The 23,377-nt window shown below is 41.2% G+C and overlaps 3 protein-coding genes and 1 long non-coding RNA gene across 7 annotated transcripts; 2 read left to right on the forward strand and 2 right to left on the reverse strand.

The window, feature by feature from the left end:
- The first annotated feature begins 622 nt into the window (after positions 1-622).
- LOC135110323 (uncharacterized) lies at positions 623-4,975 on the forward strand. The gene is made up of 5 exons (XM_064022548.1): positions 623-960; positions 1,968-2,198; positions 2,615-2,710; positions 3,474-3,610; positions 3,983-4,975. Exons 1-5 carry the CDS (start codon positions 817-819, stop codon positions 4,662-4,664), a joined length of 1,290 nt encoding a protein of 429 aa, XP_063878618.1. The 5' UTR covers positions 623-816; the 3' UTR covers positions 4,665-4,975.
- LOC135110325 (uncharacterized) lies at positions 2,542-10,014 on the reverse strand. Of its 3 annotated transcripts, none has more exons than XR_010273190.1 (3): positions 9,528-10,014; positions 3,485-3,607; positions 2,542-2,704 (listed from the first exon to the last, which is right to left on the reverse strand). It is a non-coding gene; the product is annotated as an uncharacterized LOC135110325 (long non-coding RNA). The 3 variants fall into 3 exon arrangements; XR_010273189.1 differs by lacking the exon at positions 9,528-10,014 and adding an exon at positions 7,398-7,536; XR_010273191.1 differs by lacking the exon at positions 9,528-10,014 and adding an exon at positions 6,856-7,166.
- Positions 8,676-11,667, forward strand: LOC135110324 (three prime repair exonuclease 2-like). The gene is made up of 2 exons (XM_064022549.1): positions 8,676-8,832; positions 10,144-11,667. The coding sequence occupies exon 2, from the start codon at positions 10,166-10,168 to the stop codon at positions 11,399-11,401; it is 1,236 nt and encodes a 411-aa protein (XP_063878619.1). The 5' UTR covers positions 8,676-8,832; positions 10,144-10,165; the 3' UTR covers positions 11,402-11,667.
- Positions 11,668-13,249: 1,582 nt separating this feature from the next.
- Positions 13,250-20,066, reverse strand: LOC135110322 (zinc finger protein 37-like). 2 transcript variants are annotated; one of them, XM_064022545.1, is made up of 5 exons: positions 19,906-20,066; positions 17,989-19,022; positions 17,543-17,664; positions 17,034-17,249; positions 13,250-16,493 (listed from the first exon to the last, which is right to left on the reverse strand). In XM_064022545.1, exons 2-5 carry the CDS (start codon positions 18,989-18,991, stop codon positions 15,243-15,245), a joined length of 2,592 nt encoding a protein of 863 aa, XP_063878615.1. In that variant the 5' UTR covers positions 18,992-19,022; positions 19,906-20,066; the 3' UTR covers positions 13,250-15,242. The 2 variants fall into 2 exon arrangements, with proteins under 2 accessions (XP_063878615.1, XP_063878616.1); XM_064022546.1 differs by having other exon boundaries at positions 19,862-19,982.
- Positions 20,067-23,377: the final 3,311 nt, after the last annotated feature.

A 23,377-nucleotide genomic window follows, 5' to 3' on the forward strand; every position in this document is an offset into this window, starting at 1 on the left:
GAAAGTTACATGGTATAGTCCCTGGAAGATATAGAAGAGGAATATTTAAAGGTGTATTATGGTTTTGACATCCCGTACGAAAGACGTTTGTTCATAATCGTTTGTTTTGTTTTATTTTATATATTTGTATATTTATTTTTATTCATTTAACATTACAATAGTCATTAATATTAATAATAATAATAAGAATAAGAATAATAATAATAATAACAATAATAATAATAGTAATAATAATAATAATAATAATAATAATAATAATAATAATAATAATAATAATAATAATAATAATAATGATAATGATGATAATAATAATAGTAATAATAATAATAATAATAATAATAATAATAATAATAATAATAATAATAATAATAATATTTTTCGCTATTATTGTTATTATTATTATTATTATTATTTACTATTAACGAGTTAGTAGAAAAGATGGCTATTTCATTTCAAGTGTTCATAATCCTCTTTTGAAAGAGTGAAATAGTGAGATTTATATATTAATTTATCAATCTATTAATTTTCTTACCATAAGTTATAATCTGCAGATATATCCATTTTATACTTACTTTTCAACCAGTTCAAATAATACATTAAAAATTTCAAGTCATGTATATTTTCCATATAACATATGTACACACGTACCACAGACTGCGAAGATCAAACGGCCGATTGAACTAATAAAATTTCGAGGTTCTCCAGGCGTCAGAACCGTGCCGACTGATCCAAAGGTCCGTATTAGCACTTGACCAGCCTCACCCCAAGAACACCCCCGCATTGTCTTGTACATCTCAGTATCACTCCACACTCACCATGGAGGCAGAAGACAGCAACTTCAGCATTATGACGGGGGACAGCGAGCAGGAGCAGCAGGAAAGGAAAGGCATATCTGTTATTAAGAACGGGAAGTATTCAGATTTAACGATCACCTTAGCGGAGTGCAGTGTGTCTTATAAGGTGAATGTTTACCTAACTTAATTAAGCTGACCTAGTGTGACCTATAAACATACCTAGCCTATAGATCAAAATCTAGCCCGACAATTAAACAAACATAGCCTAATGTAGCCTAGCATAGCCTATCTTTAGGTGGACATGTCATACAAAGAGTGTAGCAGCCTAACGTACCCTAACTTAACCTAACTCAATTAACCTAGCCTAACCTTACATAACACAGCGTAATCTCGTAATGCGTCAACCTCGTTGTATCTCGTCTTTTACTGCTTTAATCTCCTCAGATCCGGAGAATAATACTTGTGCTTTCTTTTCACTGGCAGGGAGTGGCCATGGTTAAAGAATCCTTTTTTGTGCACATATAATTGTTTAGTTTCAAAAGATATCTTCCACTCTGTAGCTGTTTATGTGTATGGATTACATATCATTATCCTTATAATTTTTTTTTTTCTATAACATTACCACGTAAAATGAAATAAAATAGGCAAAATTACCTATAATATGTGTCTTGGAATGAATATACATGAACTTTGATTTCACTTCAACTCGTTACAAAAAAAAAAAAAAAGTGAACTAACTTTTTATGTATCAAAAGATGCAGAATTGTGTAAGCCTCCCAGTGAAATTGTTTTCTGTCAAATGGATTAGTACCATGCAGGAGTAAGGCTGAAAAAAAAAAAAAAAACAGCAATTATTTAATGATACAACTTTTGACTTTGTCGCGTGGAACTACTCGAAACAAAGATAATACATCAATAGATAAAATATTGTTTTTTTTTTTTTTTTGGCTATTTTTTTCTTTATATTTATATCGACCCCCGCCGAAGTAAATTCTCTCTCTCTCTCTCTCTCTCTCTCTCTCTCTCTCTCTCTCTCTCTCTCTCTCTCTCTCTCTCCGCATCCTTTTAGCCCATACTCATAATGCAACAACAACAAAAACAACAACAACAAAACACACACACACACACACACACACACACACACACACCTTTCCTTTGTCTGCGCCACCACAGGTACACAAGATCTACCTGGCGCTGGCGTCCCCGGTGCTGGAGGAGCTGATCGACGCCTTGGGCTGGGGGCAAGAGCTGGTGCTGAAGGAAGGATCACCAGAGGCCTTCCACTGGTTGCTGCGTTTCATCTACGGCTGTGAACCCCCGATGGAGAGCCACAAGCTGGCTCTTAGCGTCGCGTGTTTGGTGGGACGTTTCAAGGTGAAGGCGTTGTACCCTGCGTGTTTGGAGGTGGGTGTTTTCACTTTCCCCTGATGACATTGTTAATCTATGTATTTCTCACAATTTTTTTTTATGTTATGTGATATTTAGTGGATGTTGAAATAAGGTGCGACTCAAATAATACTTTTAGGTTTTGTAAGGAGACTGTCAGGAGATTAAAGGACATATTGAGATCAAGGGAATGGGGAAATACAAAACACAGCAGAAAGGAGTACAGATGGTTGCTCAAATTCCGACTACAACTGTATCGAGAGATAAGACGATGAAACGTTTCGAAAAAAAAAAAGAATGCTTTCCAAGCACCCCGGCCTTCCCCGCCTCCCAGCCTTGAGAATCAATAGCATCATCACCACATGTTTTATTTGTTTATTTATTTATTATTATTTTTTATGTATATAATGTAGTATTTTGATGTTCCCTATCAGTGGCTGGATGACATCCTGGAGAGGGACACGGTGCTGGAGGTGTACAATGCTGCCTACATCCTGAAAAACACGCTCCTTGTCACCAAATGCCTGCAGGTGTGACGAGAAAAAATAATTATGATACACCATATACATACAAACTTTGCATTAAAAAAAAAAAATCACAATTTGCTTAAGCACGTATAAATGACTAGGTGCAATCTTTATAATTAATACCATTAATATTCTAATAACTTGAATTATAAACACTTAAGTTGTACATTACTGAGGTTTTACAGAACAGAGTTTGCTTTTTTGTTATTCATGATTTTGGAAATGCATAGAATTTTGGATGAGTTAAAAGTTTTATGTATTTGTCAATGTCAATTTTACTTTCTCTCTCTCTCTCTCTCTCTCTCTCTCTCTCTCTCTCTCTCTCTCTCTCTCTCTCTCTCTCTCTCTCTCTCTCTCTCTCTCTCTCTCTCTCTCTCTCTCTCTCTCTCTCTCTCTCTCTCATACATTATTTGTTGGCTTATCACCTTCTTTATTTGCTATCAATTTTGTTAATCTGTTTACATATATTTCAGTACATTTTGCTTAAGTGTTCCTTGAAGTGTGTATATGTATGTGTGTGTGTGCGTGTGTGTGTGTGTGTGTGTGTGTTGTGTGTTTGCGGTGGGGGGTGGGGAGAGGGGACTGGGTATCTACCCAGGCCCCTCTCCCCACCCCCTACACATCTGTATACAGGAACATACGTAATTTAAGCAGAAAAATTAAGAATGAACAAATGAAAAGCCAAAAAATAAATAAGTAAACAAAACAACATAGTGCAATAGATAAAGGTGATCCTATTAGTAATAAGCCATGGTCATTATTGCAGCTGCTTCTCACCTGCGCGGACCAAGTGCTCGCCTCTCCACAGGTGTGCTGCCTCTCGGAAGATGCCCTCGCGTTCCTGCTGGGGCGTTCCCTCTATATCAAGTCTGAGGCTGTCATCCTGAAAGCCGCCATTGCCTGGTAAGAAAGAAACAGAGAGAGAGAGAGAGAGAGAGAGAGAGAGAGAGAGAGAGAGAGAGAGAGAGAGAGAGAATTATACTCATTATTTTGTATTGCAATCTAGAGCTTGACTCTCTGAGTGGTTATGCTGTGTTGTGTTCAGACTAACTTAAAGAATAAGTACCACCTCCTTCCACCTAACAAGTATCTACCAGTCAAATGTATTCCAACAACAGCTAAACTGTCCTCAAAGCAGAGGTCCTGAAATTGGTGTCTTCGCCTTCAGTATCATACTATAGACTGGGTGGTGTTGCTTATCACAGTCTCGTGAGAGCCAGTAGGTTTGCTGCTGCTCTTTGTTCCTTTGTCCTAAACTCCACCCACTGTCTGCAGGGGGCGAGAACACATGCCGCCGGATCAGAAGGCCAGCGGCGCAGCTCTGCACCACAGGCTCAGGAACATCCTGCCCCACGTGCGCATCCTGACCCTGAGCGCTGAGGAAATCGTGAAGGGCTTGATGGCAAGCGGCGTGTACAGCCCCGAGGAGTGCCAGGCCATCCTGATGCACAGGACGCAGACACCCGGCGCCCCGCCCCTGCCCGAAACATGCTGCACGCTGCTCACCAAAAGGAAGTCCCTCGATGCCTTCCCGCTGAGCCATGTGCGCCTCCCGGGGGCCAAAAACACGCCCCTGCTTCCAGGCGAGCCAGCGCCAAACCAGGAGCGTGTGCTGGTGTCTGGGCTTCGCGTGGACGCGCCAGTGGTGGTGCAGCGCGTGGAGAGCCGCGGCGTGCTCCTGAGGGAGGTGACCGCCGCGGTGAAAGACACAGCAGGACGCACCCTTTACACGGCAGCCATGCACGAGGGTGTGTTTGACGTGCCCGTGGCCCTGGACCCTGAAAAGGTGTGTACCGTCACGGCCAAGGTGCGCGAAGATGACTGGTACTACCACACTCTGTACCCCTTCACCGCCGGGGCCGCCGGCGTTCACTTCAAGGGGGAACACGCCCTCCTGTCTGAAGGCTGCGACCTCTACTTCTGGCGCCTGGACCAGTGCGTCCGTGTGGACCTATGAGCGGCGTGCCGCGTCTTTCTTAGATTAGATGTGTGTGTGTGTGTGTGTGTGTGTGTGTGTGTGTTCTTGTCTTACTGTTTATTTACTAAGCAAGGAAGAAAATTCTTTTACTCTGTCGTGTGTGTGTGTGTGTGTGTGTGTGTGTGTGTGTGTGTGGTTAAAGGGAATATTTTATCGTTGATAAAAATTAGAATATGTTTCCACATGTTATGTTAGAGGTTCCATAAAAAGTTAAATGGACAAGATGTAATGACCATTCGTGGAACTAAGGTTTTGTTCATATTCACTACTAAATAGACAGTTATAATGTAGCTGCTGTGTTTTAATACTTTTGGACAGTATACATATTAACATATAGTTGTCTTGCCATGTATTGCTCAGTAAAATACTGCAAACTCAATATTGCGAGGTGATGACTCCAGAGCGACTACTAAAGATTTGAGGTGCCGCGTCTTATCGCTTTTCACTAATAAAATCTTAACAAAGAGCCGGACAAGGATGCTATTTTGACAGTGGATGTTTGAGACCCCAACCTGATAGGTGGATAATGAAGGCAATTATAAGAGTAAGTTTATGGTAAACTTAACTAAAATCTACAGGCACTGGTAGCGAGACTAGGTGTCGTCGTGATAGCTACCATGCCCACCCCATTCGTGACGTTGATGTGACGTTTGACTATGACCTAAGAGTAATCACCCATCCAACCAGCAGTTCAGAGCGCCCACCATGAGAACATGTCATCAGAACCTAAATCGAGACCTATCCTCATCAATCCCAGTGTCTCTTCGTCAATGCACACACACACACACACACACACACACACACACACACACGTAAATATGGGAGAGAGAGAGAGAGAGAGAGAGAGAGAGAGAGAGAGAGAGAGAGAGAGAGAGAGAGAGAGAATTAGCGATAACACGCACACCCAGCCCAACACCTCACTAAGCGTCACTGCAGCACAAGTGTCAGGCAGTAACTCGCAGGTAAGATCAACTGACATCTGCATGACATGACCAATAGATTCCTTTAGACCACCGCTTGTATCATTCAGGGAACCAAACCCTCACTCTAGCAGGGCATTCACCCGGCGGCGGCCTCTCTCCCCTCTCTCCTTCTATGGGTTGATATAGTATCTGATGCCTCTGACACCTCACCTGATCCTCTCCCTTTAAGATAATAAGTAATTCACTCTCATTTGTTATAACAATCGTTTAAATACACTTCTGTATAGCCTGATATACTACATTCCTCTGCAAAGCTGAGAAATAAAGCATTACGGGATGGTCCTTAACTCAAAGTATGTGACAACACACACACACACACACACACAATATGAAGTTGGATGGGTATGTGGGTGAACTGGTGTTTGAGTTGATAGGTGGATGCGTAGGTAAATGGTTGGATGGGTTTGTGGGTAAAGTGGTGTGTGGATGGATAGATGGATGAGTCAGTAGATTGCTCATCGAGTGGTTGGGTGAGTGGAAGGTATGAATGATAGGGTATGTGGATGAGGTGTGGATGGTGGGTTTGGTGTATGTGAGTAGCTGCGTGGATGAATGGGGAAGTGGCTGGACGGATGAGTATGAATGAGTGAGTAAGTTGGTGGAGGGTCAGTGGACAGTGGATGGATGGATGGATGGATGGATTAGTGGACGGTTCTAGTTGTGGATGGGTAGGTCAAGTTGTGGAGGGTAGGGTGGATGGGATGGTATGTGGATGGTTTGGTGGTGTGGGTGGAGTGATGGATGGGTGAGTGTGGGTGGGCAGGTTAGTGGGTTTTTGCACTCAGGCCGATTTTTCTTGAGGATCATCTGACCTGAGTACCATCCGCCCCAGTGCCAAGTGACTGAACCTCTCCCCCCCCCTCCCCTCTCTCTCTCTCTCTCTCTCTCTCTCTCTCTCTCTCTCTCTCTCTCTCTCTCTCTCTCTCTCTCATTATAATTTTGTTATTTTACACATGAGAGAGAAGATATAAAGGGAAGAAGCTTAATATGGTGATTTACAGAAAGATAAAATTGGATTACGTAAGATAGAAGGAAAACCTTTAGTAACGCACAATAAATCTACCTGTCCAGCAGGTTAATTATGTGCACAGGACGTGCTCACGGAACACAGCAAGGAGAAAATAGTCCATGACTGGCAGTGCCAAACAACGTAATTATTTAAAAGAAAAAAAAAAAAAAAAGCTTACGAAATTTGATAGCGTATCTTCCTGGAAATACACTCAGCCATACAGTCACGCATTGATCCTCGCAGCGCAGCTCACTCTCTGCTCTCCAGAGGTACGCTTCTGCTGACAGTGCTATGACCCTTTGCACTCTGACAATCCACTCCGTTCCAGCACATTTCTTTCTGTCTCACACTATAACTATTCTACCGTGGTTCGGATGAGGCCACTATAATGAAAATGACCCCTCTGTTCTACAGAGGTACTCTTGCACTTTACAACTGCTGTAAAACTTGCACCTCCAACAATCGCCTCTGTTCCGCTCGCCTCCTCAAACTATCTGGTGGTTCGGAGCCCACGTTAAACTGTAGGTCCCTCCGCTCTAAGGAGTACTTCTTTCTCTTTCTACCTCTTTATAAATGCTCAAAACACTGTTACCTTCACCCACTTTCCATACCACCAATCTGGGGGGTGCCCGGCTTTGAGGCGTGCGTGCGTCCATGGCAGCGACACAAAAATCCATGTGGGGCTTTGTGCCTCACGAATCAATCAAGTAAGCAGCTCACCCCACAGCTCACGACAGAGTTGCAGTAGTAGTATTCAGCAAGTATTGATGGCCGAAATTTCCCTCAGGTTAGACGAAGAAATGTGTAATATCCCCCAAGCGAGCTCGTGAAGGAAACGAGTGGCAGGGAGCAATCCACATTACAACTGTATCACCACGACAGGGGCACCTGCTATTTTGAAGACAAAAGGTGTAACTCTTATATAATTCACGATATTCTACTCTTATTTAATTAATTAATTAATTTATTTATTTATTATTTATTTATTTTTTTTTTTACTGATCCAGTCTGATACTGATTCATTAAAGGGAGTGACAATAGTGTGTGTGTGTGTGTGTGTGTGTGTGTGTGTGTGTATGTTCCATTAAGGAACAATAAAGGATAATAAAATCAAATACCCTGCCACAGCAGTGACAACAATCCTTCCTCTTACACTACACCGTGGTATTTTTTAAACTTTCTGTTACAATGGGAGATGAGCCGAATCAATGGGCAGGTCAAGACATAGACGGTCTTATCACACCCAAAGCTGTGGCATGCCACTCTCCCTCCTCTCGTTGCCAGTTTCGTGCTTACATTAATGTTTCCAATAGTGCAGCATTTATAAAAGAAATTCACAGAACCAGTTCAATGGACTTTTTTTTTTTTTTTTTTGCTTTATGAGCCAGGCTGTCTTAGAAATTGTAATTTCCCATCACGCATCAGCTCGCCACCAGAACGTCGCTTAGAAGGCTGATAGTGTTGTGTTGTAGAGAAAACGTTTATGGTAAACTATATTATAGAACTACATAACGACTTGTACATAGAACACTTATGTTACGCTTACATTTTGAAAGAAATACAACAATTTCTTTCACGCAGATGGCAATACATTTCCTTGGAAAATGTGTAGTCCCATGCCTGTCAGCGGCACCAGCGAAAAACACAAGACAGAAGAAATTTGGGTGGCACGGGTTTATACATATACCAAGTTGATTACATTGTACTATTCGGTATTGCCCATAATATGCAAAATACAAATGCTATAGGGAGCCTACCAAGTGAGTGATCTAAGCTGGGGAAAGACCAGTGGCTGAACCAATACGACATTCAGTAAAATGCAAATCGTGTGCATACTTTGACTTATATAGCATGCTAGCTTCTGGCAAACTCGTCACACTAAGACAAAAATAAATAAATGTAGCAATTTTTTATTAATATGCTATGTAAAACGTCTTCTTGGGCTTCAATGTCATGGAAAATTATACATTTGAAGCAGAATGTATAATTGAGAGTAGCGAGTGGGAGGTGGGGATGGGGACGGGTGGAGCACGACTCCACAACAAGTAACATTTTGAGCTCGTGGCGTCACTGCCAGTGGCGGGGTGTCTGCGTGGGGCTGAGGTTTCGGCTGCTCAACTCATATCCTTTTCTTAAAACTTTAGCCCTTCGCAAGGTGAGTGAGTACAGTGTTTCGTCTCACGAATGTGGGAATGATAGATAGAATGGACAGCATGACAACGCCAATGATAGATAGAATGGACAGCATGACAACGCCAATGATAGATAGAATGGACAGCATGACAACGCCGAGTGGGTTATAAGGCAGTGAGGAGCAATACGTGCTTCTTTTAAATTTTAAGACATCCCAAGGTCATAATTATAGTATCGTAATAGCCAGTGTAATATCCTTTGGTGATGATGTCAGGCTCATCTGTCGATCCAAAGACAGGCTTGAAGGCGTGCACACTGGTCCAGCGGGTGTGGGGGGTTCGTAATGGTATTCCAGTTCACCCTTCAACGACAAGTACGACACAAGCTTTCGGAGATAATACCTGTGGCATCTCTTAGGAAAGACTGCTTAGGCTACGAAGTTACAGTCCACATGTATATCAATATTTTGAATCCTCCATGGAAAAAACCATATTAGAACTGCATGCTGGTCAAGAATAACCAGCATTGTACACAGGTATTCTGGTAAAATAATGTCCAAGATCAATATTGGTCATAAAAGAAAAATCTTCAAGGCTCGGTCTGCAAGCTCATACCTATTCATGTTAAGTCATGTTGGTTGGAATGTATGAGGTTTCAAAGCAAGTTAGTTCTTTTATTTAGAATTAGCTCCTAGATTATTACTGATGGCTAGCATACCTGTGGATGGTGGCTCCTCAGCATGACACTTGTAGTCCCAGTAATATTACATTGAGGCAAATGTGAATTTCCAGTATTAGAGTTTGTGACCTTGGGGAAGAGATAAGAACCAGCAGTGAGTGTATTCACAGACAAGCAAAAAGGGAATCATAGATACCATTGATTTGATTGTGAATAAACCTCTTATGTGACTTTGAAGACCGCAAACACTGAGTGTGAAGTGAAAATACTTGTTATAGTAAATCTTTAAACTCTCTTATTATATATATATATATATATATATATATATATATATATATATATATATATATATATATATATATATATATATATATACTATTTATTTATTTATCTATTGATCTAAGTTTGCATTTCCTAGCATTGTTCTTCCATACCAGTAAACATTCAGCCCTGCAGTAATAGTTGTCTCACCTTGCAATGTTTGTCTTTCTTGTGTGTTTCTGCTTGCTTTAAATTAAAATAACTGTAGGAAATATTTTTGGTCTAATGATCATCTAATCTGTCTTTCCCTGATAATCTGTGTCCCATGGCACTTACTAAAGAGGATACCTTCAGAAGAAGAGAAATGTTATATAATAGTTTGTGCTATTTTCAGGTAAAGAAAGACCAGATAAATCATGGAGGAGGCAGCTGAACCCAAGGAACCAAATAAAATCCAGACATTTGTATTTTTTGATTTGGAGACTACTGGCCTGACGGCTGGCAATCCACGGATTGTGGAGTTGTCCATGATTGCTGTATCCAGAAGTCACCTGCTGGCAATAAAGGACTCTGCCACACCAAAGCCTTCTAATGCAAATAAGGAGTTCTCAAACAGCCAGGCCAATGGAGACTCAGTAACCAGTAATTCAGATGTTCAGAGGAAGAATGCCATCCCCAAACTGCCTCGTGTGTTACACAAATACACAAGACTTTATTATCCATGGAAAATGATGACTGCACAAGTGGAAGCAATAAATGGCCTTAATAATTATGATCTTGATGGCATGCCAAGTTTTAATGAAGCAAGTGCACAGGCCTTGTTACTCTTTCTAGATCTACCCAAGCCAGTAGCATTGGTTGCCCACAATGGTAACAGGTTTGATTTCCCCCTCCTGATGGCTGAACTCACTCGAGTGGGCTGTGTTGACAAGTTTCTGGACTTGCAGTGTGTAGACACTCTGCCTGCAATTAAGGATATTGATGCACTAATAGAAAGGGAAGACATAGTAGAAATCACAAAGTTGGCTGAGTCCTTCAACATTGATGACCTGGATGATCACTTGCTGGAGGAAGGATTCATCCCTAGCAAGAGGTGGAGGTCATCAGAATGTGATGAAGAGAAAGGCAAGCAAGGAATTCTTAGCCAGAGCCGACTACCTGAGTCAGTCTCCTACATAGGCCAAGGCAACCAGCACAGCCTGGAGGTGTCTGCTGCACCACTCATGACCCCAGTGAAGAACCACCTCTCAGACCAGACCCATGTCCCTACCACCCCATCCAAGCTGGCTGCCCTACCTCCCCAGCCCAACACTCCTGAAGGCCTCCAGCCAGGTGTCCCTGGTCCCTCAGGTTTCCGTGCCAAAGTCACCAAGGAATCCAGTAAGGTGCGCAGGACTCTGACTTATGATAACAATGGCAAGAGAAAGCTTGGGAGAAGAGTGTCATATGCTCAGGTCAACATCTACAAGCGGCTCTTTGACACAGAGTATGCGGCGCATCGTGCTGAGTCAGACTCTGAGGCTTTGATGACCATCTGTGGCCACTATGGCAGCAATTTTATAGAGTGGGCAGATACTTTTGCCACCAGCTTCTCCAATTTTGATCCAATGTGGGTGAAAAGAAAGTCTTTCAGCACAAACCCGGAAGGATAGCCAAATGTTTTATATTATACATGTAAGATTTTAGATTAATTTAAAGTTTTTATTATATCTATATACAAGTCTGATGTCCCCACAAAGGGAGTAGCAGAGACAAACCTTTTTAATTTGCAGTAATTATATTTGATACTAAAGTGTACGTACTGTCATTGTAAAAAAGACTAAGAAGTAATTCTTACAGTTTTTAATTTGTAGAACTGACAGCAAAAATTATTTTATGGAAATCTTATACCAAAAAAAAAAAAAAAAAATGTATTAACTTCTTGAATTTAATTAACCTTTTATGAGTCTTTGGGTCAGTGTATAATTGATGCATGTTTGCAAAATCTTTACCCTCCCTCATCATCAATTCCTGTCTCTACATACTCCATTCCTCACATTCTTTCCTCATATTTTCTAGCATTTCCTCTTGCATCCACCATATCTATCATACTCTGAATATACTTATAGTCTAAATGTTTGAGTTGTCTCACTTTCTGCCGTTCTTTGTATATGGCCAAGCCTTGGTGTGGTGCACTTTACCCTTCTGCCTCCATATATTTCAGTGCGTTACCTTCACTGACATACACTTTCATTACTTTCATCATCCATTCTTCACACGCCATGAACATTTCTTTAGTATTTCAGTTTTAGTTTTTTATATTTACTATTCTTAACATGTGATATCAATAGATGTTTTTACACTTGTATATTATCAATTGCAATCATTTTGTGTATTTGTGTGTATTGTGGAGTTTTTAAAATTTTCTTGAACTTGTTTGTTAATTTCTTTATTTACTTTATTTATTATTATTATTATTATTATTATTATTATTATTATTATTATTATTATTATTATTATTATTATTTATTTATTTATTTATTTATTTTATTTTATTTTATTTTATTTTTATTTTTTTTTGTGAGATAAGTATATTTTTAATGTTTGTGTCTAGTTCACTATCACTAGATGGATAGTGTTTAGTAGTTTACCAGTAATTGTGATGAATGTGTTATATCTGATGAGACTTGAATGCAATAGACAATTACGTCCCTGTATGGGTGTGCCTTTATATACATATGGTGCTTAGTGATAGTAGTTATTAAGAAGTTTTATACTATATATATGTATGTATGTACAAAATTTTATGATAAGTTAATGTTTTTATAATTGTTGAGACTGATAATTTGTAAAGAAAATGAAATGAAGTGTTAGTGCTCTACCAATGAAGCTTTTTGTAACCAGTGTATGTATGTTACCTTCAGTGTTTTGTTAAGTCTTTGCTCCCTGGAAGTGGCCTCATAGCCAGTAGTCCTGTCTTCAAGTCAGTCTGTTTCCAGGACACTTCTTGAGAGGAAATGTTATACTGGCAGCATAAGCAGCAGTAGTAAGGCCATCCCATCAAATCAGTGACATATAAAAGGGAAAACAGACACCATGTGAACATACCACCCGTTCCTCAACATATCTTGTGTTTTATTAGTTGATGTAATTCTTGTCTGATTTTTCTTTTCCATGCAAACCTATGTGACCTGTTGCAGTGCCTTAAACCAGTCAATCCTACAACTTTCTTATTTTTAAGACCTTTGGTAATTTGTACAGTGCCACAACAAATACTGCATTTGCACAACATCCAGTTTTACTAATATGTGAATTCAAACGAGAAGAAGTAAGAAATAAGTTCTTTGCAATGTTAATGAACCCCTATGCAAAATAAAGAAAATTGTTTTATTTAAAAAGTCTATTACAAATCTTTATCTCAGTTGTGAATTTGTCTTGATGCATGAAATACTCATTGACTCAACAAATCAAGGCATTAAAATGCTGTTCCACACGTATTTAAAGATAATAAAACATACAAGTTGTGTAAGATATACCTTGTTTTATTGCATAGTCTGTGCAGACATAAAGGTGGCGGTGCTGGGGGTGCGGGGCGGCCAGGTGGTGCTCCCTCCCCAAGACAGGTGGACGGGCAGACTAGAGGACGGACATTCAATCTGAGATAAATAAGCCACTTGTATCAACACTTCTCCCGCTACACACCAACACCAACACTGGCAGCAACACACGGCTCAACAGGAATGAAAAGTGTTGTGTATACATATCTTCAATAATTTTCTTAATGCATAAAATTTTGCTAAGTGAGAGATATCTGCATTGGTGGGTGTGGGCTATCAGAGAACTAAGTAGTATACAGTAATATGTACACTGGATAACTAGAGCCAGATCTGTTGGAGTGAACACACACATATACCCTTACACCATGCATCTGAAGTCATGTCCCAACCCTGTGACTCAAGTATTACATATTAATATAGAAAAACACATGAAATACCGATATTCATATTCACACTGATACAGTGAATCTGTTAAGATTTTCTTTCCTTTCAAAGTACCTGATAACCTTATATTATAAAGTCATATACCCTTTTCTATAACTTGAAGGCTTCAAAACAGCAGCTTACAACCTGAACTCAGTGATTCAAACTTGGATATTTTCTGCTTTATCACATCCTAAACATTATCGCAGATATTCAGAACAGTGTAGATCCCAGACACACATTATTAATAGTCAGAAGGAATATCACTGCAAATATTTCTACGGTAACTGAAAGGTTTTCTTTACTTATTGGGGAGGTAGGGTGACCTATTAGCTCATTCACAGCGAGACACTTAAAACTGTTCCAACACCAAAAATGGACTGAGGATTTGAGCCTCTGGCAGTGTACGATGGCAGCATGAGGTGTGTCAGGGTAAGGCTGGACAGTCTTCCTACAGCTTGTCACAAAACACTTTGCACTGTCACTCCACCACACCATTATACTGACTAACTATAATTCTCTAGTGTATTAACTTTGCACTTCAGTCACTTCTAGTTTCTTTACCAAATGTAAGTGTTCTATGCTCTCATTAGCACATAGTCAAAGGGTGTTTGAGAGTGAGAGACTATTTTCAGAGACTTCAGTGTCTTATCTTTATCTTGCCTTTAAAACAAGTGTGGTTTTCAAAGGTGTTTTTGAGATTCTAGTATCTCTAGAAGGACTTTCCAACAAGAAAAACACCCATGAGAAGCTGACAAATAATTTCTGTGGCCTTTGAAAATAGTGCTAAAGAGAAAATAGTGTTTCAAACACAGGTCCAAAATTAGGGTTCTTTAGGGCTACATCCCTCTGGCTGAGATAAATACATCTTCCCTTGATGGACAGTAGTCTCAGTAACCAGTTTTAATGTAAGTTTTGAGAAATATGAGAATGGTTCATATCATGTAAAAACTGATGATTCTTTTAGCCATCTTGGGACATGACTATACATACATGTGTATGTTTATATATATGCTGGTACTCTATGTTTAAGACACCTGATGATTATGAAAGGCAGAGACACATGAGGCCAACATGTCTCAGGGATTAACATAATGGAAAACTAAAACTACAGGTAATTTGTACTCAACCATAATAAGTCTATTTCAATTTTCATTAAAATATTGGCTCTGTCTTGGAAGTCTAACTAAATGTGACTCAGTCCCTAGTGAGGGTGATCTATTCTGTCTTGAGTGTGTGTGAGAGGGTATATTGAAGTGCATGCTTGTTGTGATTGTGTAGAGTTTAATTTATAAATATAAATGTGGTTATAGTTTGTGATTAAGTGTAATTTAATTTGTAAATATAACTGTGATTATGTATATGTAGTTTAATTCACAAATATAGTCATCATGCCTGAATGTCATCAAATTTTTTAAGTACTGTATAATTTGAAAAAATAAAATTCCTCAAAAACAGTTTATGCCAATTACAAGACCAAGTGATATAACACTTGTGGTGGTGTGAAGCACCAGCCAGCCAGGGGTAGGGGAGCTCAGAGGGCTGAGGAGGGCCAGGGTGCCACCAGGGAAACTGGAGTGGCAGCAGCAGCATGCAGGCTGGGCAGGTGCAGCAGGTCACTGCAGGAGGCTGGGCCAAGGCCAGCCAGTGGGTCTTGGGGGTCCTGGGGATTCTTAGTGGAAACAATGGAGTTGGTGGGACCAGGGGAGTCTGGGGTGGGTTGGAAGGTAGTGGCTGGGTGTGGTGGCAGGCTGGCATCCACAGTGGTGACCTGTGTAGCAAAAGTGGTGTCTGGGACGGTGATGGAGCCATCAGTGAGGGAGGTGAGCAATACTGGGGTGGAGAGGGCAAGGCGGCCCCGGCCTAGTGCCCCAAGGGAGGAGTGCAACAGTGGCAATCCCTCTGCTCCCTCAGCCAGCAGGGAAGCATCACCAGGGTCTTGAGTTTGTCCTTCACTGGACACCATGATCTCCTGGAGATGTGGAGTGCTGCTCTGCACTGTGTACACTGCAGGGGGATTGCACTCCTTCAAGGTGATCACCACCATGTGTTCCTCCCGCTCAAGCTCCCCATCACCCCCAACTTGAACTGAATCCACTTCTGCTGCTGTTTCCTGCTGCAGATCCTCTCCTTCGTGGACACAGCGCTGGTGGCGCCGCAGCACATTGCTCTTATAGAAGGCCTTACCACAGGCACATACATACGGCTTTTCACCAGTGTGTGTCCTGAGGTGGCTCTTGAGGCTCTCCTTGGCAGCATAGCATCGGGCACACTGGGGGCACCTGAAGGGCTTCTCTTTGGAGTGCTGTGCCACCTGGTGTCTTCTCAGATCCTTTCTGGTTGCCATGGACTTACCACAAATCTCACACACCAACTTGACATCATTGGTGCTGTGGAAGCGCTTCTTGTGGGCACACAAGTTACACATGCGCAGGAAGGCTGACCCACAGTCTTCACACTCATACTTTTTCTCTCTAGTGTGTGTGTTGACGTGTACCTTGAGGGCATAGGGAGTGAGGAACCTTGCCCCACAGAACTCACAGGTGAAATTTCTGGCATCTGAATGAGTGACTTTGTGGTTCTCAAAAGAAGATTTATCAACAAAGCCTTTGTTGCACTTTTCACAGGAAAACTTGATTGGAAGCCCCAAGTGGCACCTCTTGATGTGCACAAAGTGGAGGTAGCGGTGGGTCCTGAAAGCCTTGTGGCAGATGTGGCACTCAAAGAAGCGAGACTCTGGGTGTTGCCTGATGATGTGCTGGTCCAGGGCATTCTGGCTCACTGCCTGCAAATTCATGACGTTATGCGCTACACACCCTTGTTACTTCTCACCTACATCACACATGACCAAAGGTACACACTGAGGCAAGGAAACTACAGTTTATAATTTTTGTACAGTTTGGGTGAAATATTCTCAGAAGGATAAGAGTATGTTAGAAGTAGTGACTCTTAAATTTCTGTATAAATCATAGTATACTGTTATGCCCAACTTTGGAGAAACTGATCTGATCTGGGGATAAACTGGCCATGAGAGGCTACTGCTGGACACTGAATCCCTAGCACTCAGGTAAGTGTAATAGCAACATGTTAATAGTTAGGGGGAAGACGGTCATCAAGGGCCAAGTGGTTTTTGGTTGATCTTGACTGTCTTGTCACTACACAAATTACCTCTCCCTACAAAAAAATTTTGTTTTTCTTCCTAAAGCAAACACATCTTCTTTTTCTCTTATTATTTCCTCTACTGGGCATTCACACATATAAATACCTAAGTAAAGACCTGGTTTGACTGGCTGAGGCAAGACACAGGCAGCACCTCAAGGCTCACCTGGTGCACACAGCCGGGGCACTTGTGGGCGGTGATGTTGTGGAGCCGCCGCAGGTGTTGAGTGAGCTTGGACTTCTCTCTGTAGCATGTGTTGGGGCACCACTCACACACATGGCAGTAAACAGCTGAGTGTGCCTCTCTGCGGTGCCGCCCTAGCTGTTTGGCATCGCTGAACTGGCCTTCACACAGCTCACAGCTCTCCAGCAACTCCTCAAGCTGGAAACATTGCATGGGTGTGAGCATGCACATAATATTATACAAGCATGGTGTTTCACTTCATTTTTTTCTCTCTTTGTGGGTCTATCTATCTAATTAATTATTCATCATTATTGTTATTGTTATTATTATATGTTTCTTTCTACCCTTGGCCAGCCTCTTTCATGTAAAAAATAAATGAATAAAAAACAAAATAAAATAAATGAATAGAAAATAAATACAAAATAAATAAATAAAAAATCTACCCATAGTGTTGGCTTCTTTCTTTGGTGCTCTTACCCTTCTCCCCTCACCTGTGTTGCTCCAGACTCCTTGGATGTCCACTCATCTTCTGTCTCTGCTTTAACTTCCTTCATCTCCAAGGTGGCATTCAGCTTCCTCCTTGCCCTCTTGGGTGTGCTGGCTCCTGGCTGCCCTGCACACAAGTCATTTTGGAGTGAAAGAGTAATTGAAGCAACATTCCTCTACTTGGATGAACACATTAATACATCCACAAACTGAATAACACTAACATTTTTTATCATGTTAAAGCAAAATATATTTTCTCCCTTCATGGAAATTTTTGTTGCTATGGGGTAAAACTTTAAAGTTGCCTTTTATTTTAAATACTATACTGGAAACACCTGGAAGAGGTGAGGTATTGAGGTGATCAGGATTAGCCCTACTACAGATACTTCAATGCACTGCTGAACATAAACTTCCATGAAAAAGTAAAAAAAAAATACAACTCTAGTCTTACATGTCTCCTGATCTTTCTCTCTGGATTTCCTGAGCCTCCTCTTAGGTGTCTGTTCACTGCTCCCCTCAAAGGGAACACTGCCATCAGAATCTGGCAGACATTCACTGTCCTGCTTCTCCTCTGGGCTGCCTGTGATGCATGTCTTCTCCCCGTCATTGCCACATTCCACAGGTTTTGCAGCATCCAAGGTGCTCATACTGCTGGAAGGACTGAGTGGGTAGTCCTGCATGGAGGGGTTACTGCTGGGTCTCTTGTCTGCCTCCCTCAAGGTTTCCTCTTCACCTTGTGAACAACTTGAAGTTGCATCATCTCCCAGAAGGCAGTGGTGAGGTAGGAGGTCACTTAGTTCAGCAGCACTGGTGTCTAAGGCAAGCTGTGTCTCCAGCTCCTCAGAAGATTCCTTGCTGCTGATACCAGAGCTCTCTGATACAGCTGATTCATGTCTGACTGAAGACTTGGCATCTTGTGCTCTATCATCTACTGGCGGTTCGCTGGTGTGGGGTGTTTCTGCATTGCTTTCAGAGTCTAATGGAATGTTGCTAAAAAACCTCTCAACTTTCTCAGGCTTCACACAGTGGTCAAGGTGAGTTCTGTTCCACAAGTCATTCTGTGTTCCCTGTGGGATCTGTGGTGGGTTTCCATCATCACTTTTTTGGTCAATTACTGAACTCTTGCCAGGAAGGTAAACTTTTCCACCTACAACAGCTTTCCTCCTTGACTCAGCTCCCTGCAGGAATGTGGCCTGGAACTCATTCTTTAGCAGAACCACCTTAGACTCAAGGTTTACAATATTGAGCAGGAGCCTGAGGCAGATGGAACAAACAAACTCTGTAGCTTGACATGCCTCTTCCAGCTGGTCCATCCCCACCACTTGCCCCATCTGGCGGTGGATGCTGCCATTCTGTGTGATGAGGCTGGCATGCACGCTGACCAGGGAGCTGCTCACCACCTTGGCACACACCACACACAGCCCACTGCTCAGCCCCTCTGTGCCAGCTACCATGGTGGCCACCCTTCACACACACCGGCAACTTCTGCAAACATATCATCTGATGTAAACACTTGTCTTTCTGAAACTTCAAGATAAAAAACAGACAAATAGAACTTTATATATATATATATATATATATATATATATATATATATATATATATATATATATATATATATATATATATATATATATATATATAATCTTTTTTTTTCTCTCTCTCTCAGTGTTTTATTTGAGAAGTGCTACTTAACATCAATTAACAAGTGGTATTGTTAACTGATGTTTTAGTAACTCTTATGTTGTGGTGTATCTTGACATGAAGTAAACTCTCTTTTTATCTGTAAAACTCACCAGTGGTCATCAAAGCACTGAAGAGAGAGAGAGAGAGAGAGAGAGAGAGAGAGAGAGAGAGAGAGAGAGAGAGAGAGAGAGAGAGAGAGAGAGAGAGAGAGAGAGGTACTTGGGAGTCTGCATGAAAAGTTAATAAATAAACATCTGTTTGCAGCTGCCTAGTACAGGACTCCTGGGTCATGTAAAGCAAGACAAGGAATATTGAAGTGCTGTGGATGAAATCAACAAACCAGTACAGTAATGTGAAGTTTAACATTAAACATTAAAACATCCATCAAACAGGAAGCAGAGTAAACGAGAAACAGTGCATAACAACCAACACACATGCAACCATATTTAGCCTGCACACCACACACACACCACAACAGTCAAATAAGCATCTAAAAGCCAAATTAACAATAACATAACCACTAACATCAAACAGGAAGCAGACCAAGCAAACCAGGAACAGTACAAAATAACTAACACGCAGCTAATCCCGCAGCTATATTTATCAGCTTTGGGCTACACCACACACACAACACTCACCACAAGGAACATTTAAGCATCACCAGGCCACGCCATGCACTCACCATAAGGGACATTTACAAGGAGCATCTGAGGACATGGCTCCTGACCTCCTCCTCTCAATGCCTGTCCTCCAATCAGCTGTTCTCGCCTGTCTCACTTTGCTACGGTACTGAGTTGGCGTTTGTGGTTATGAGTGGTTAGATTGTCATAGGTCGGCGTTGTTGTAAGTACTGCAGGTGAAAATATATATTGGGAAGTAATTATTTAGAGAGAGAGAGAGAGAGAGAGAGAGAGAGAGAGAGAGAGAGAGAGAATGTATGGGTTCTTTTTTTCCTTTCTTTCTTTCTTTTCTTTTTTTTTCACATGAATCATCCACCTACTCAATTTTTTTTTCTTATTATTTTCGATGGAGAAATACTATAATACTTCGATGTAAAACGTCCCCGTTAGAAAGGCTGAGCGGGAAGACGTCGAGTCAACATTGGCCTGGCGGGAGCTGGTCAGGCTCAGTGTAACATCCATCAGTGCAATATTGGAGGGCTGACAGTAAGTGAGAAAATAAATTAGTCATAACTATGGAATGGGTGAAATCTATGAATCAGAACCGGGATCAAACCTGAGTAAAGAAATCCAAGGAAAAAAGAGAAGTGACAGAAGCAGAAGAGGTAGGGAGATAAGGGATGAGAAGACGAAAAACTTATGTGCCTGAGTGCAGAAGAGATAGAATATGTTTACAAGACAACACTCAGCAAGATGCGGATCGAATGTTTCAAGTAAGCAGCAGAAAATTGTACATGATCACAATAATGTTTTAGAGATACGTACATAAGTGTGCTATTAACTTAGGAGGGCCAGATAGCCACGATGAGCCGCTACTGTTTTGTGTGTTCACAATAACTGACACTTAACTTGATTTTTTTGCATTTGATGGGGGGTTCTTTTCTCCCTCACCAGTCTCTGCTGCAGGTTCCAACAAAAAGATCTCTGGAACTTTAAATTTCTAGTGGACACTGCAAAATTAACTCGGAGGTCACGGTGGCTTTGTAATAATGTGTGGTAACTGTCAACACTTTCATTGCTATTCAACTCCTCTTTCCTTTATTGCAAACCACTATGAGAAATTCCCTTACATTCTACAGCCATCTCTATTCGTGATGCTTGCCAGAAATCAGAAATTCTATTCATTTAACTTTTTTTCTTGTAAGTAATTGTAGAGGCTGTGTAATGTTTTTAGTATTGTGAATTGTTGCATACCACAGTGAAAGGGTTAATGAAATAGCAATACCTATTCACATACCATGGTGATACTCTTGATAAGGTGCAAGGGAGTAGTCCCCTCGCCTCCTCGAGTCATATTTTCACGACACGCCGGGAGTACCGTGGCAGTGTTCTTCCTCCTGTCATGTCTTATTTCTTGACGTCTTATTTTCTGTATGATTTCTGCTTCAGTATGTAACATTGATACTACTTGCATCGTAAGGCTGTGTTTAGTATTAGGACAGGCAGAGATGACTAGTCTGGTTCTCGTGGATGTTTCTCTTACTTTTTTCCTTTTAAGAGGGACACCGGCCAAGGGTAATAAAAAAGAGCGATTAAAAGGGCCACTGAGGTATTAATCCCCAAAGAAAGATTAAAAGGGTCATCAAAATATTGGAGGATGAGTGTCTTGAAACCTCCCTTTTGAAAGAGCTCAAATCACATTAAGAAAATACAGTAGGTAGGGAGTTCAGAATCTATCAGATGTAGAATCGTTGTTAAACCATTACATAACTCATGAAAACCCCCTTGAAAAAATCTAATGAGTTTCACTAGAGCGTGTTGAAATTACTCGAGATAAGACCCAGGAACGTTTAAAGATACGGATCATATGTTATGCTTCCTCTTATTTATGTCTGCATCCACTCTGACTGCCTGACCTTGTATGGATTACAATAAGGCACCAAAACAAGCGATGCTCGTGCTGACAAAGATGAAACATTTTACAGAATCCTGTCAGCATTATAGTTCTTTTGTTGATTGGTTCTTCAGGGTTCGTATTTGTAAATCCTTTGTTCTCTTGTCATGGCTGTTTGTAGAGGCCACAGAGATAATTAGTCGCGTCCTCACGGCCGTTTTTGCCCACATCAGTAATGCAGAATCCTTGTTAAATTATCGCTGTAATCATGAAAGCACTCTTGAAAACTTGTAACTCCCAATATAGTTTATTGGAAATTTTTGAGATAAGACTCGGAAACGTCTGAAAATGTGGTCGCAGAATTGTTGTTTCCTCTACCTCCGTGACGAGCCTGACTAGTGCATGACTGGTGGCGCGTCTTGTGAAGGAGCACTGACAGAATCAAACATTCCCTTCATAATTTTAATCATTCGCGCTATCGATAAGCCTTTACAAGTCTTAGGTTTTGTTAATGCATGCAGGAGGTTAGCTAACGACACAAAAAGTGAGGAAAGCTCGCTGTTTCGCTTCCGAAGAAAGTTAGCCAGCCATAGAGGAGAGCCCAAAATGGAGGCCGATTTCATTTCGGAGATGCCACTGTATTTCTCTAAAGAAACAGTTTAAGTTACTGGAGGAGAGAGAGAGAAAAAAAAAAAAAAAAACAGAAACAGAGTTCCAGAGTTTATCAGTGAACATAATGAAAAAAATGAAGGTACTCGTTAACTCATACATTAGTGAAATGGGCAGCATGTGCTGAGCATCACTGGAAATTCTTGTGCAGCGCAGTCGCGGTACAAGGAAGGCATGCAGATGGCAGGATCAGAAGAGCAGAAGTTAGCAAGAGATGACATATTGTAGCTGAGTGAGAGACTGAAGACAGTCAAATAAAGGAGGGGAGTTGGTGAGGCTCAATGCTCTTAATTCCTCCCTGTGAGTGGAGTCCTCCACATAACTATGCACAGACGGCGCCGCCACACTACTGTAACACCTTTCTGTGGAAATCTATGGTTTGCGTGGTCTTGTGGCCTCTCTGTCGTCTTTTTCCCTCTGCATTCATCGGTCACATGGACGTGATCGTCCTCACCAGGCAAGTTATCGTTAAATTCCAGTCAAATAAGAGCCCACAGTGGATAACATATAAATACCCAAAGCAAGACGCTACATGTTTCCCAAGATAAGATTTAATGCTTCAGAAATTGCAAAAATATTAAATAAATCGACTAATTACACGTGTTACAGTATATTTTTAGTTGCGTAATAATTAATGGTGTCGCGCATGACTAGACTGATAGCAGCGTTCTGAAGGCACTCGTTACTTCAGACACACTTTGGTGCCCACATGGTCGCGTGGAGTTATCTTCAGCGACACGTCTGTCAGAGAGTCCTGTGACTGAGAGCAGGTGAAGTCACAGATGTCTCTGGGACCACGAAGGTGACGCGTGCCTCAGGAAAAGTTTGTGCTTTCCGATGTACGGCTTTTTTTTATTTTTTTTTTTACTAGTTTGGCTCGTCTGCGACTCACAAGACACATAATTAAGTGCAGAGAAGCAACTGTTTGCCTGTGTGTTGCAGCCATGTTTGTTTACACTCGACAGAAAGTG

The sequence above is a fragment of the Scylla paramamosain genome, chromosome 20 (assembly GCF_035594125.1).
Source record: "Scylla paramamosain isolate STU-SP2022 chromosome 20, ASM3559412v1, whole genome shotgun sequence".
NCBI lineage: Eukaryota > Metazoa > Arthropoda > Malacostraca > Decapoda > Portunidae > Scylla > Scylla paramamosain.

Coding starts and splice junctions, on each gene's coding strand:
- LOC135110323 (XM_064022548.1), top strand. CDS start 817: ATGGAGGCAGAAGACAGCAACTTCAGCATTATGACGGGGGACAGCGAG. Junction 2,199..2,614: donor TGTACCCTGCGTGTTTGGAG/GTGGGTGTTTTC, acceptor GTTCCCTATCAG/TGGCTGGATGACATCCTGGA. Junction 3,611..3,982: donor CTGAAAGCCGCCATTGCCTG/GTAAGAAAGAAA, acceptor CACTGTCTGCAG/GGGGCGAGAACACATGCCGC.
- LOC135110324 (XM_064022549.1), top strand. CDS start 10,166: ATGGAGGAGGCAGCTGAACCCAAGGAACCAAATAAAATCCAGACATTT.
- LOC135110322 (XM_064022545.1), bottom strand. CDS start 18,991: ATGGTAGCTGGCACAGAGGGGCTGAGCAGTGGGCTGTGTGTGGTGTGT. Junction 17,665..17,988: donor AGAGAAAGATCAGGAGACAT/GTAAGACTAGAG, acceptor ACTTGTGTGCAG/GGCAGCCAGGAGCCAGCACA. Junction 16,494..17,033: donor GCCCCGGCTGTGTGCACCAG/GTGAGCCTTGAG, acceptor ATGAATTTGCAG/GCAGTGAGCCAGAATGCCCT.